The following is an 11,964-nucleotide window of genomic DNA, read 5'->3' as shown; positions in this document are numbered from 1 at the left end:
CTGCACAGTCCATATGGATCCGGCCCTTTCCTGTTGCTGGGGGATCAGACTGCCAAATCTGCCTCCTCCTTATTTGATTGGGAGCCATTTGTACCGCTGATAAAGCAGTGTCTGTTTATCACTTACTTTCAGGCAGATAATTTATTTCTTAAATCCTTGTTTCACCCCAAGGCCCGTTGTAGCTCAGGGGCCCAGAGTATTGAATTGGCCTTGCCTGAGCATGCGATTCCTTCCCAAAATGCAGGTGAGAAGGTGCTGATGTCACTCGTGGACATGTTCTGTGGGCTGCCTCCTCAGGGTGGGAGTTGCAATGAACACTCTGCAGCATGGCTGGCTGCCAGCTCCTGCTCAAACATCCCCGTTTAGAGCTCACCACTAATGTTCTCCAGCAGATGTACTGTCCTGGAAACTAAGCTTGCCCTCTTAATCATCTTTTTCCCCCAAAGATATCAGGGTTTCATAGGATCCAGCCTTGAGCACAGACCATTAGGCTGAGGGTAAATAAATAAATAAAGGGGAACTCTTACCATGAGGTGGGTGACACCAGAGCGGAGTTAAAGTCTCCCGACCAGCACGGGCTGGGGTGAAGAGCAGATGTAAGAACCTTGATACCTGCTGTAGCTGAAATGGAAAATGTGCTTGTAAAATGCCTGCAAAATCAGCTTTTTGCTTGTTCCTGGCTCTGTCCTTTGCCCAAGTCCAACAGGAGCCCAACTGCTGAAGATGTCATGCCCCTGCAATTGCTTTGAAAATCCAAGAAGCTGATTTACTATCCTGTCTCCCTTCATCGACCTCTTCCAACATCATCCCAGTGCCAACTACAACCTTGCAGATGTTTTTATCAGGTTCTTGCTGCGTCTGGAAAATATTCAAACTGTTCTGATGCCATAAGCAAATATTTACTCTAACGAAGGGTCTTGGATGACAAACATGTGTTCTCTTTGATTCCTGTATGTTTCAAGATTATTTCTTCAAGTTCAGGAACAGACTTTAAAGACTGTAACACAAGGGAGCAGCGAGGAGTCCCCAGGCAGGTGCAAAGGAGGACTTTTATTTGCAAAAACCCGGCCTTTTTATGCTGTTAGTCGGTTGCCAGTTTACACAGTGTTAAGGCACAACAAACCGAATTTAACCAACCACCACACACCACGGTGCGGGCACGAGGCATTCACGCAGCCAGCGTGCCTCCCTTCCTCTATCCCAGCTGAGTCACTCTCCCTCAGCCCATTTCTACTCAGGCTAAGTAACAGAGCCATAATTTTACCAGGCCTTCCCTGGACAGAGCTTTACCTATCGGTCACAGAAGACCGTGGCAGAGAATTCTCCTTCCCTGTCTTTACTGAGTGTCAGAGCAGCTGTCGTTCTGCCCAGAGCTCCCAGAGGTTGATACGTGGAACTCCATGATGGAAATTTGTACTCTTTGCATTTTCCCCATCTCTGGGGCAGAATTTTCCCTCTTGGCTGATGGTCTGCAAAGGTGAGGACAACAGGAGTTGCTGAGTGAGCTGTGGGCTCAGCAGCTGTGACACAGGAGCGTCCTTGAGGTGTGATCCCCATTAAGACACCTGGGAACAGTGTCCTTCAGGCTGTTCACTAAAAACAAATGCAATAAAAGAGAAACGCCAAGAAGTCTGAGGACTAAATTCCACCACCCTGAGAGCAGCGGGGCTCTGTTCTTCTTCCTGCTTTGGAGCACAGTGCTTCCACGTGGAGGAAGGAATGCTGCAGCCAGCCAGAGAACGTGTGCAGGACACGTGGAAAGGAGCTGCTGCTCAAGAGGATGCCTTTTGTTAAAGTTACACAGCCAATAAACAGCAGGTTTGGTTCCAGTTTCTCCGGCTGCTGGGGATATCTGTGAACTTTGCATCTCTCTGATAAACCCTAGGAGTTGTAGTGGATGATTAACAAGGTCTTGGGCTGTTAAAGCAAGCCCGTAACAGAGGAGGTTAATACTGAACCAGCAGCACGTGGTGCATCTTGTGCTTGAGGAGGGAAAGGAACCAAAGTGCTTTGGAGGAGAGGCTGTCAAAAACCCAGCTCTGGGAGGATGAGCTCTGAGAAGCACAGGAGCGCCTGAACCAGCTGGTCCGTGCGAGGTAGGAGAAGAGCAGATGGATTTGTGAATTTGTGGCTGCAGGGGGGTTGGTGGGGCTCAGCTGCAGTGCTGGGGCTCAGGGCAAACACCCTCTCTGTTGCCAGGGCTGCTCTCTGTGTTCCCTGATGCCGCAGTTGCTGGGCAGCATCTCCAGTTGTGCCATCCACGGTTGCCCAGGAGCTGCAGCTCTGTAGACTCACCTTGTCCTTGCAGAGATATCGGGGGAAATGGGCTCATTTTAGCGACTTTGGTGATAAGTCTGCCCCGTCTGGTTGGACAGGTGAGCCTGTGCCCCCTGGAGCTGGGCAGCACCTCTCTTTGAGACAGGATCTGATAAAGAACATCTGACACTGGCAACAGACTTGAAAGAAAAATGAGTTGAAGACATGGGAGAGTCAGGCAGAGGAAGGGAACGATGAGGCACAGTGCCTTACCCCGCCGGTAGCGCCTGAGGGTGATTGGATGTGTTTGGAAGAGTCACAGTGGATCAGGGGAGGGGGGGAAGCCGAGGTTAAATGATTTGCTAGGAAGCAGTTTGTTAGAAGCAATGCATACAGCTTGCTCAACACTTACTGTGCCTACCAAAGCAGGATGAGAAGGTATAACACTATTGATAAAGGGAAGGAATCTTGACCAAAAATCCTGGTTTTAACCTAAAACTAACTTAAACCAGCCTTGAAGTTTGGAGTTGGGCCAGTTGTGCAGGGAAGCAAGGTGAACAGTTCAGAATGAGGAAGACCCCTGCCCACGACCACCAGACGACACTTCACAAGCACAACGTGGATGTAAATGACTTTTGGGCTCATTGTAATGCTAGGCGGGGCCAGGTAATGAATATGTATAGCTGTTTTGGGAAACTTAAGGAACATGGAGCTTGTAACCCGATCTACACCAAGCTCAATGCAGGTGTCGGCACACATGACTTCGGAGGAGCTATCCCCCATGCATCCCAGCGCTGGAATAAATATACCTACTTTACTGCTTATTCCAGTAGTGGAGTCTTTCCGTGTATCAGCAGAAGGGGTTTGTTTTTCCGTGCAGGGCGTTTCCATCCCCTGCCGTGGCTGCCTCGGCTGGAAGAACCTGTGCTCAGCATCTGAGATTCAAACACCAGAATGAAGCTGAAAGGAGAGAAGCAGGAGGGCTCCGAGGGCACTGAAGGTGCAAAGGGGGTGAGTATTATCGCTGCCTTCTTCCAACCTGAGTCTCCCACAGGGATACAGAATAAGCATTGGAGACCTGTGGGTACCTGTAAAGAGAGGAAAAGACCTGTGGGTACCTGTAAAGAGAGGAAAAGACCACGGTCTTTTGGGCTGAGATGCCCACAGGGAGAGCAGAGATGTTTCGGTTCCTGAGCCCAGTTTGTGTCTGTCTGCACGCGGTGTTGCACCGAGTCTGGTGCCTGCCTGCAGCTCTCCTACCCTGTAACTTCTGTGTCACTTTCCCCTTCTGTGTGTGAGTTTTCTTTCCTACTTTCTAATCAGCTTTAGGCTGCAGATGCTCCTGGATGGGGCTGCCTTTCACAGCAGTGTTTGGGGAGTCTTGCACAACGCGCTGCTCGGGGATGCCAGAGGTTTTCCTGAAGGTGCTGGATGTCAATAATTAACACCAGTGGCTCTTTTGAGCTCCTGGGATTAGGTTAACTGGGAGCAAGGCAGCTGCTTTTCATCACCAGTGAGAGAATGTCAGCAGTGTACTCCTAGAAAATGGACCTGGAAGCCTCAGCTTCCCCCTGATCCTTTGTGTGAGATCAACTTGAATTTCGATCTCCTGTAACACCTTAAACTCTGCAGATCCCTGGAGCTGAACTGCCAGAGATTCTGAGGAATAGAAAGAAGCACCAGCAGCTTTTTGGACAAATGTTCAATTAGGGAAATGACAGAGTCCTCATGTGGGACCTGAGCTGAGTGCTGGGATGGAAAACCTCGCAGACATTAAGGCTGGTGACGGTGGCAGCAAACGAGATGAAAATGGAAAGTGACTTTATTGATGTAGCAGCAACGAGATGCATTAGTGAGCTATAAAACCCAGCCAGACAAAACCCCAACAACCCAGCTCTGTCAACACAGCCTGGGGGCTGAACAGCAACTAAACTGTTGTGCAAAGGGAGTTGTTTGAGCTGTTTGTAACGCTGGGAATGGGTGCCCACAGCGGGGTTTGATCCCGCTCCAGATGGCAATTCCCCTCCTCTGCTCAAGTGCAAAGCTCTTGTACCCCTCAACCAAGGCCTCCGTGAGCTGCTTGGAGAAGTTCTAATTGGCTTCAGTGGCAATCAATTAGATCCATAAATAGCTCTATCCCAAAATGCAGAGGAAGAAGAAATGAACAGGAAAGGGATTTTGCCACTTGATGCAAAATCACTTCTTTTTAAAGCTTTCCTGTGCCAATATCCTGTGTTGTTCCACTACCCAATTTGCATGTTGGAAAAAGAATAATTGCAAACAACTTTTTTTCCCTGCGGGGTGGCTTTTTAAGAATGATGACTTGAAAAAAAATTAATCATCCAAATGATTCATCAATACCAGCAAAGCAGAGTGAATGACTGTAATGACTGTGGGCATATCAAGCAGAACAAAATGAGTTGTAATGAAAACTACCCACTGGGCTTTTATATGCAGTAAAATGAAGGGAAAAACACAGAAAGCAAGACTTTGGGTATTTCTTTGTTTTTATTGAATGTTATTAATGCCTAAAAGCCAGACCCACTTCTAAGGTGGTGGTTATGCTTTTTTCTTTCCCTCCACAGAAAATGACACTTTCCCTGGCCCTGGTAGCTCTGATTTCTGCATTTGGATCTTCTTTCCAGTACGGCTACAACGTGTCTGTGATCAACTCTCCTGCCCCGGTGGGTTGTGCTTGGGAGCAGGGTCAGAGCAGGGCAAGGCAGATGTAGCATTACGTACCCAAAATGTACTTTGTGGGTGTTTGTGGGCAGGGGCCCGTCCCTTCTTTGTGTCTGGGACAGATGAGCCATGGGGTGCCTCCCCCTCTGGGAACCAGGCACATCCTACAGGGCAGGACACCCTGTAGGAACAGTTACCCAGCCCAGCCTTCTCCATCCCTCTCTTGCATTCATTTCCCAGCTCACCCCACCTGGTTTTTTTTTTTATCAAGACAGTAGTTTAGAGCTTTATGGCATTTGTTATCTGGCTTTTACAGCACGAAATTGTATTTATTGCTCTAAACACGCTTTGTGTTTCGTTCCAGTACATGCAAGACTTTTACAACAGAACCTACCTGGACAGGACTGGAGTGCCCATGGACAGCAGCTTCCAGACGCTGCTCTGGTCCCTCACCGTGTCCATGTTCCCCCTGGGTGGCCTGTTCGGGTCCCTCATGGTGTGGCCTCTGGTCAACAACTGTGGCCGGTAAGTGGGAGCCGTGCCCGAGGTCCTGCCCCACAATTTGGGATCAGATAAGATTCATCCCGTGGTGACTCCACCTTGCCCAGCCCTTCAGGAGCATGACATTGCCACACACCCCTTGAGGCTAAAGCAGGTGGGATGAGGGTGGATTGCTGGGCTCAGCCACAAGCGTTGTCCCCCCAGTGTGAAGGAATTTATGTGGTTCTGGTATGGCCAAGGCCAGGCTGTGGGCTGGGCACTGAGCCAGGCAGAGCAGGGAGGAAAGTCCTGGGATCCCAGCTCAGGCCCAGATCTGCTGCTCAGGTTTCTTGAGAAACTTCTCTTCTTCCTGGAAGCCTTCGTTGCCTGCAGGAAAAATGTGACAATTGCCATTTTCTCTCCTTGCTCAGTGTTTGGGATGATGATTTGTTTGGGTTTTGGACAGCAGGACACAGAGGGGATCTATCTGCAACTTAGAAACACCCTGCTGACTCTGTCTCCTTTCCTGCTACTTTGCAGAAAGGGCACTTTGCTGATAAATAACCTCTTTTCCATCGCTGCTGCAATCCTCATGGGAACCTCAGAGCTAGCAAAAACCTTTGAAGTAATCATCCTTTCCCGTGTTGTCATGGGAGTATTTGCTGGTAAGTGGATGGTAAAGGGAGAGCAATAAATATTCCCTGGGCTCTGTAAAGGTGTTTCATTCTCCCAGCAGATGCTTTCACAGGTAGCACACTTTAGGATCTGCATGACAAGGCTGTGCTTTAGCAGTGGTGCAGAAGTACTAAAGATCTTGGGGAGATAACGGCCCTGGGACTGGGATTGAAGCTGCAGGGAGGAGATGTGTGTCTGTAAATGCAGCAATAAACATCTGCTGGGCACTGCAGCTCCCACAGCCAGCAAACCTGCTGAGGATAACCTGTTTTCCCAGACAAAGCAGATAGTCTACTTTTTTCCTTTTTAACATAACCAGAATAATCCATCAAAATCATTGCCAGGTCCAATAATCCAGTCCTGGAACTGACTGTTCCTTCTGCAGGAGAAAAGACATGTTAAAAGGGAGAGCAAAGGGCTCAGAGCCACAGAGACAGAGGGAAGCCAAGGACATCTGTGTGTTGCTGGTGTGGCTTTATTGGAGCTACGGTAACAGGGAACAAACAGAACCATGCTGGGTACCCCAGCAGAGCCAGGTCTATGAGGGTCCTGAGAGCATTTACACTCAATTATCTGGCTTCGGGCTGGCAAGGCTGGCACACTCCATGGTTTGTTAATGAGCTGGGGTAGCCTGTAGAGATAAATTTCCTGCCTTAGCTCACCAATGGTAATTGCTGCATGTACAGATCAAGTTGCTTTCCCAAGCCAGTTTCTTGTTTTCCATTTTTTTTTAGTCCAATGGTTTTATTTTGGCTTTTGACTCTCAAACCTGGCAGCAGCTCTCAGCACTGGAGCTTGGAATAAACGTTAAGGGTCTTGTTAAATGTGATCCCTCTTTCCAGTTATTTATAACCCACAAATAAATCCAGCCTGGCTGTCCTGACTTGTCCTTCTCAGGCTGACCTCACTTGAACTGTGGATGTTGTGCCTGGGGAGGATCTGGGAGGATCCAAGTGTCACCCTCCAGCATTGGTGGCACTTGTTTCTGTGCTTTTTAGGCCTTTTAGCTTTCAAATATCAGCCTGATTACCTTTGTAACCCCTGGCTCCTGAAGCCTAGGAACTCTAGAAATGTCAGATAAGAGTCTCCCGTGGTCATTTGATTCCAGGAATTTGGGGGCTGCCAGGATTTACAGCGTAAGCACAGGAGCTGGTAGCTCGCTGGGGTCACTGTGGGCAGCCCTAGAACGTTCCTCAAAATAACCCATGTCGCTGGTGTCCTTATTAGAGCATAAATACCTATTCCAGCAAGCCACCTGCAAGCCACCTCCGACCAGCAAAGCTCTCAGCACTGCGTTACTGAGCAGGGAATTTTTAAAAGCCGACACAAAGTCATTTCCTTCCACTTTCACGTCAGCGTGTTTGGATGCTGATTTCTCCTCTTCTTTTAGAGGAAGCAAAAGTTCCTCTCTTACACTTGGAGTTTGTTTCCAAATCTGAAGCAGCAACATTTTTCTTTGTGTGTCTTGTGCTGCTCCTGGCAGACCCTGCTGGGAGAAAGCTGCTTTTAGGAGGATAAACACTGAGAGCCCCCAAATCATCTGCTGGCTCTGTAGGCAAGGCAGGCTCCCGCTAACTCTGTCAGACTCCAAAAATGCTTTGCTGCCCAGCAGTTGGTTATCCAGGCACTCAAAGCAGAAGGGTTTGAGTGTGAAGTTTCTGCATGTCCTGTGGTTCATCAGGAATCTCTTTTGCCCCCACGGGAAATCAGAGCTGCATGTCTAACACCGCTCTCTTAACTGCTAGGTCTGGCTTCCAATGTGGTTCCCATGTTCCTTGGAGAAATGTCCCCCAAAAACCTGAGAGGTGCTATTGGGGTGGTCCCACAGCTCTTCATCACCATTGGCATCCTTGCAGCTCAGATCCTTGGTCTCAACAGCATCCTTGGCAATGCTAAAGGTAAAGCTCCGGCTCAGGGCCTCTCTGTGGGCTCCACAGGGGGAGGATTTCTCTCAGCTGATGTCTCGTGTCCTTTCTGCAGGGTGGCCTGTGCTGCTGGGGCTCACTGGGATCCCATCCCTGCTTCAGCTCCTGACATTGCCCTTTTTCCCCGAGAGCCCCAGGTACCTGCTCATCCAAAAGGGCAACGAAGAGCAGGCACGGAGAGGTATGGTCCATCCTTCCTTGGAAGGCGAGGTGGGGTGGGATGGATCTGACTGTGGGACGTGGCTGACAGCAAGAGAGTGTGAAATTCTCCACTGACGTGTTGCTGGGGGGTGGAATTCTTGGAACACTGCTCCTTTCCCTGCATGTGTGGATCCCCGGGTTCCCACCACGGAAGCACTGCTGCCCAGGGTCACACATTGCTCTGCTCTGGTCTGAAGCAGGACAGCTCTCTGTAAACCTGGGGCTCACAACTCCCTGTGCTCTCCCCACCAGCTCTGCAGAGGTTGAGGGGCTGGGAGGACGTGGATGATGAGATAGAGGAGATGTACCAAGAGGACCGGTCAGAGAAGGAGGAGGGGCAGTTCTCTGTGCTCAGCCTGTGCACCTTCAGGGGCCTGAGGTGGCAGCTCATCTCCATCATCGTCATGATGATGGGGCAGCAGCTCTCGGGGGTCAATGCGGTGAGTGGGGAAGGCCAGGGGGGTACAAACAAAGGGGTGGGGCTGCAGAGGGGCTGATGGGGGCAGTGCTGACCCAGGAGACAAACCTGGGAGTGCCTCTTCACCCAGGACACCCCCAGTGTCACACTGGCGTGGGTTGACCCTGGCCAGTACCAAATCCATGGACGAGGTACAGGGTCAAGCTGCCCTGTTAAGGATGATTGGAATGCTTTTAGAGTGAAGTGCTTGTGCCCACGTCCAAACACCAGTGTCTCCAGAAAGGGACTAATTCAGTCCTCAGGCTTCTGTGCACCAGTGCCAGGATTTAAAGCAGCCAGAAGGGGGTTCCCATGTTCTGCCTCTGGCCACGTATAGACACAGCTGTGGTTCTGCTGCAGGTCTTCTACTACGCAGACAGAATCTTCGAGTCAGCAGGAGTGGACAGCAGCAGCATTCAGTACGTCACGGTGTCCATAGGTGCCATCAACGTCGTCATGACTTTGCTTGCTGTAAGTTTGTGCTGGGGCTCTCTGAGTTCAGACTTGTGCAGTCTCCCCTGCCCCTGTTTAAATTAGGTTGTGCTCATGGAATCCTACAGTCACAGAATGGTTTGGGCTGGAAGGGACCTTAAAGATCATCTCGTCCCAAAACCTTTCAGTAGAGAGTTATTTGCTGGGAGATGCTTTCCACGACAGATGTCCTGTGGTGCCCGTGGATGAAAACATCTGCAGCAAGTGCTGAGCCCCTGGTGTCATCCCTCTCCTGTCTCTTCCAGGTTTTCATTGTGGAATCCCTGGGGAGGAGGATCCTTCTCCTGGCTGGCTTTGTGCTGTGCTCTGCCTCCTGTGCAGTGTTAACCCTGGCTCTCAATCTCCAGGTGTGTCTGAATGGCTCAGGTGGTCCCAGCCATGATTTCTGGACTCCCCAGGGAGCAGGCCATTGGAATATTTTGAGGGTGGTTCTACACCCTGGGGAGGAGGGGACAATATGAAAGGTCTCTGTACCTGTGTATCTACCAAGAGAAAAGCCAGGAAAAGCTGTGATCCTGCTTGCCTGAATGCTCCTTCCAGGATGTCACGTTCATAGTCCCTGTTGCATCCCTTTGGCAGCAAGGATCATACCCAGGCTGGGATTTCTGTTGTCTGATCGTGGACACACCTGGCACTGGAGGGTGGCACTGCCTTCAGAATGCCCTCACATCTTACTGGGAGCAGTGCCTCGAGTGTGCTGGTGATGTTCAGACAGGAACCGCGTCTAACCTGTGATTCAATCCCTGCAGACCACTATCTCCTGGATGTCCTACCTCAGCATAGCCTGTGTCATCATCTACATCATTGGACACGCCATTGGCCCCAGTAAGTACCCACAGCCTGCCCAGTCTCCCCCACAAGCCGAATAAAGCCAAGTGGTACGTTCAGTTTCAAACCAAAACCTTTGTGGAGCTCATGCAGGGAGGCTGAATTTCATCTCTGTGTGGCCATGCCCCATGCAAGTCATTTCATTGCCCCGCTGTTTTCTTTGAATTTAATCTTTGTTTAATTTGCTGAGTGCTTCTAAACACTGGTAGTTAGAAACCACTGTTTGCCACTGAAATGAGCTGTCTGATTAGCAATTCCAAGTGAGGGGATTGCCTTTGGGATTTCCTCACCTGCAGCTGCCCTGCAGGTCCCATTCCTGCTGTGATGATCACGGAGATGTTCCTGCAGTCGTCCCGGCCTGCGGCGTTCATGGTGGGGGGCTCTGTGCACTGGCTGAGCAACTTCACCGTGGGGCTTCTGTTCCTCTACATGGAGGTAAGAACCAACCACAGGGCAAAACCTCATCTGAAAATCGGCCTCTTCACCCCTGTGCTCTTACAGAGAGGCTTTGAGGAGCTGTAAGCGCATTCCTTGGTTCCCAGAACCTGTGTGTGGGATTGTGTTAAGGGCAAGAGACTGATGTTCATCAGCATTTTCTTATCACACCTGGCTGTTGCACAGGCTTTGAAAGAAAGCAGTTTCTTTGCCAGGTAAATGTCTCATCCTGAGCTCAGGAGCGTGGAAAAGATGACAAATTCCCCATCTCCCACTGCAGGATGTGCCTTGGGGGGACAATTTTAGCTTCTGAAATCTGGGTGCCCAGTTCACACTGCCCTCAGGAAGTGACCCATAAACTGCTGCAGTCCCTGACTTTAACCTGTGCAAAGGGAGCTGCTGAGTTGGGTTTGATTTGTGGAGCAGACCCTCACCCTCCTTTCCCAGTCAGTTCCCAATAAACCCGTGCTGGTGGTTTGAGAAGACAGAATCTACACCCACCCCAACTTTGAGTCGTTCAGCTCAAACTATGAGCTGCATTTTCTGTAGCCAGTGCAGGGTCCTGCGTGTCCAGAGCAGGTAATTCCCACCTGGAATGTTGCCCTGATCCCTTCTCTCTCTTGTCACTGCCCTAGGCTGGGCTGGGGCCCTACAGCTTCCTCATCTTCTGTGCCATCTGCCTCTCCACCATGATTTACATCTTCTTTATTGTTCCTGAGACCAAGAATAAAACCTTCATGGAAATCAACAGGATCATGGCCAAGAGGAACAAAGTGGAGATTCAGGAAGACAAAGAGCTTAAAGATTCCTCCCCCCTAGGCAAGCAGGAGGAGAAGGAAGCACTCTCCAGCACTGAGATGTGACCCAGCTGTGTTTGGCCTGACACGATCTGTTCAGCAGGAAAACAAATACAGGGATTCCTGCTTTGATGCTGATCTGAGAATCACAGAACTGTTAAGGCCAGAAAAGACGTTTAAAATCAAACCCAGCCGAAAACCAGATGCTGCCAAGTCCTCCTCTTGTCCCAAGGAAAGGGAAATGTCCTCAGCCAGCTCAGTTCTGTGACCAAGCAGCCGATGACCTGAGGTGATGTGTGTCCCTGGTGTCCTGACTGACACGTCCTGGGGGACACACGCCAGCCCTTGGGCTGGGTGTGGGGCAGTCGTGTGTAAGGAGTGCACTAAATTCCTCTGAGGAATTGGCACTTGTGTGTTTGAGGGTCCAGCAAGGGGAAATTAAATTTAATTTGTTATATCAGTGTGCCGCCCTCTGTTTTGAAAAAAGCAGAAATGTTGAACAGCCTGGCACAGATTTGGTGTGGTTGATGGAGAATCCTTCACATGATTTGCTTTAACCTTAGAAAATTAGGTTATATATATAATATCTCTGCCCTCAAATTTGTGATATGTAAATGTTGGAAAAGGAGCTGTTTCTATGCTCTGTCTCTACATCCACTACAGAAAAGGAGGCAAAGTCATGTCCTCAGCCAAGACACAGGGACTGCACAGGGCCTGTCCCAAGACCTGTCCTGCC

The 11,964-nt window shown here is 50.0% G+C and overlaps 1 protein-coding gene across 1 annotated transcript; it reads left to right on the top strand.

The window, feature by feature from the left end:
• The first annotated feature begins 12 nt into the window (after positions 1 to 12).
• On the top strand, positions 13 to 11,688 carry LOC104693329 (solute carrier family 2, facilitated glucose transporter member 5). The gene is made up of 13 exons (XM_010405906.3): positions 13 to 2,096; positions 3,137 to 3,267; positions 4,842 to 4,940; positions 5,303 to 5,463; positions 5,959 to 6,083; positions 7,839 to 7,991; positions 8,074 to 8,199; positions 8,472 to 8,659; positions 9,037 to 9,147; positions 9,414 to 9,515; positions 9,918 to 9,993; positions 10,304 to 10,431; positions 11,067 to 11,688. Exons 2-13 carry the CDS (start codon positions 3,211 to 3,213, stop codon positions 11,292 to 11,294), a joined length of 1,554 nt encoding a protein of 517 aa, XP_010404208.1. The 5' UTR covers positions 13 to 2,096; positions 3,137 to 3,210; the 3' UTR covers positions 11,295 to 11,688.
• Positions 11,689 to 11,964: the final 276 nt, after the last annotated feature.

This window comes from Corvus cornix, chromosome 21 (genome assembly GCF_000738735.6).
Source record: "Corvus cornix cornix isolate S_Up_H32 chromosome 21, ASM73873v5, whole genome shotgun sequence".
NCBI classification, from domain to species: Eukaryota; Metazoa; Chordata; class Aves; order Passeriformes; family Corvidae; genus Corvus; species Corvus cornix.
Note: the sequence above shows the minus strand (reverse complement) of the source record. Positions and strands in the feature narration are given on the sequence as shown.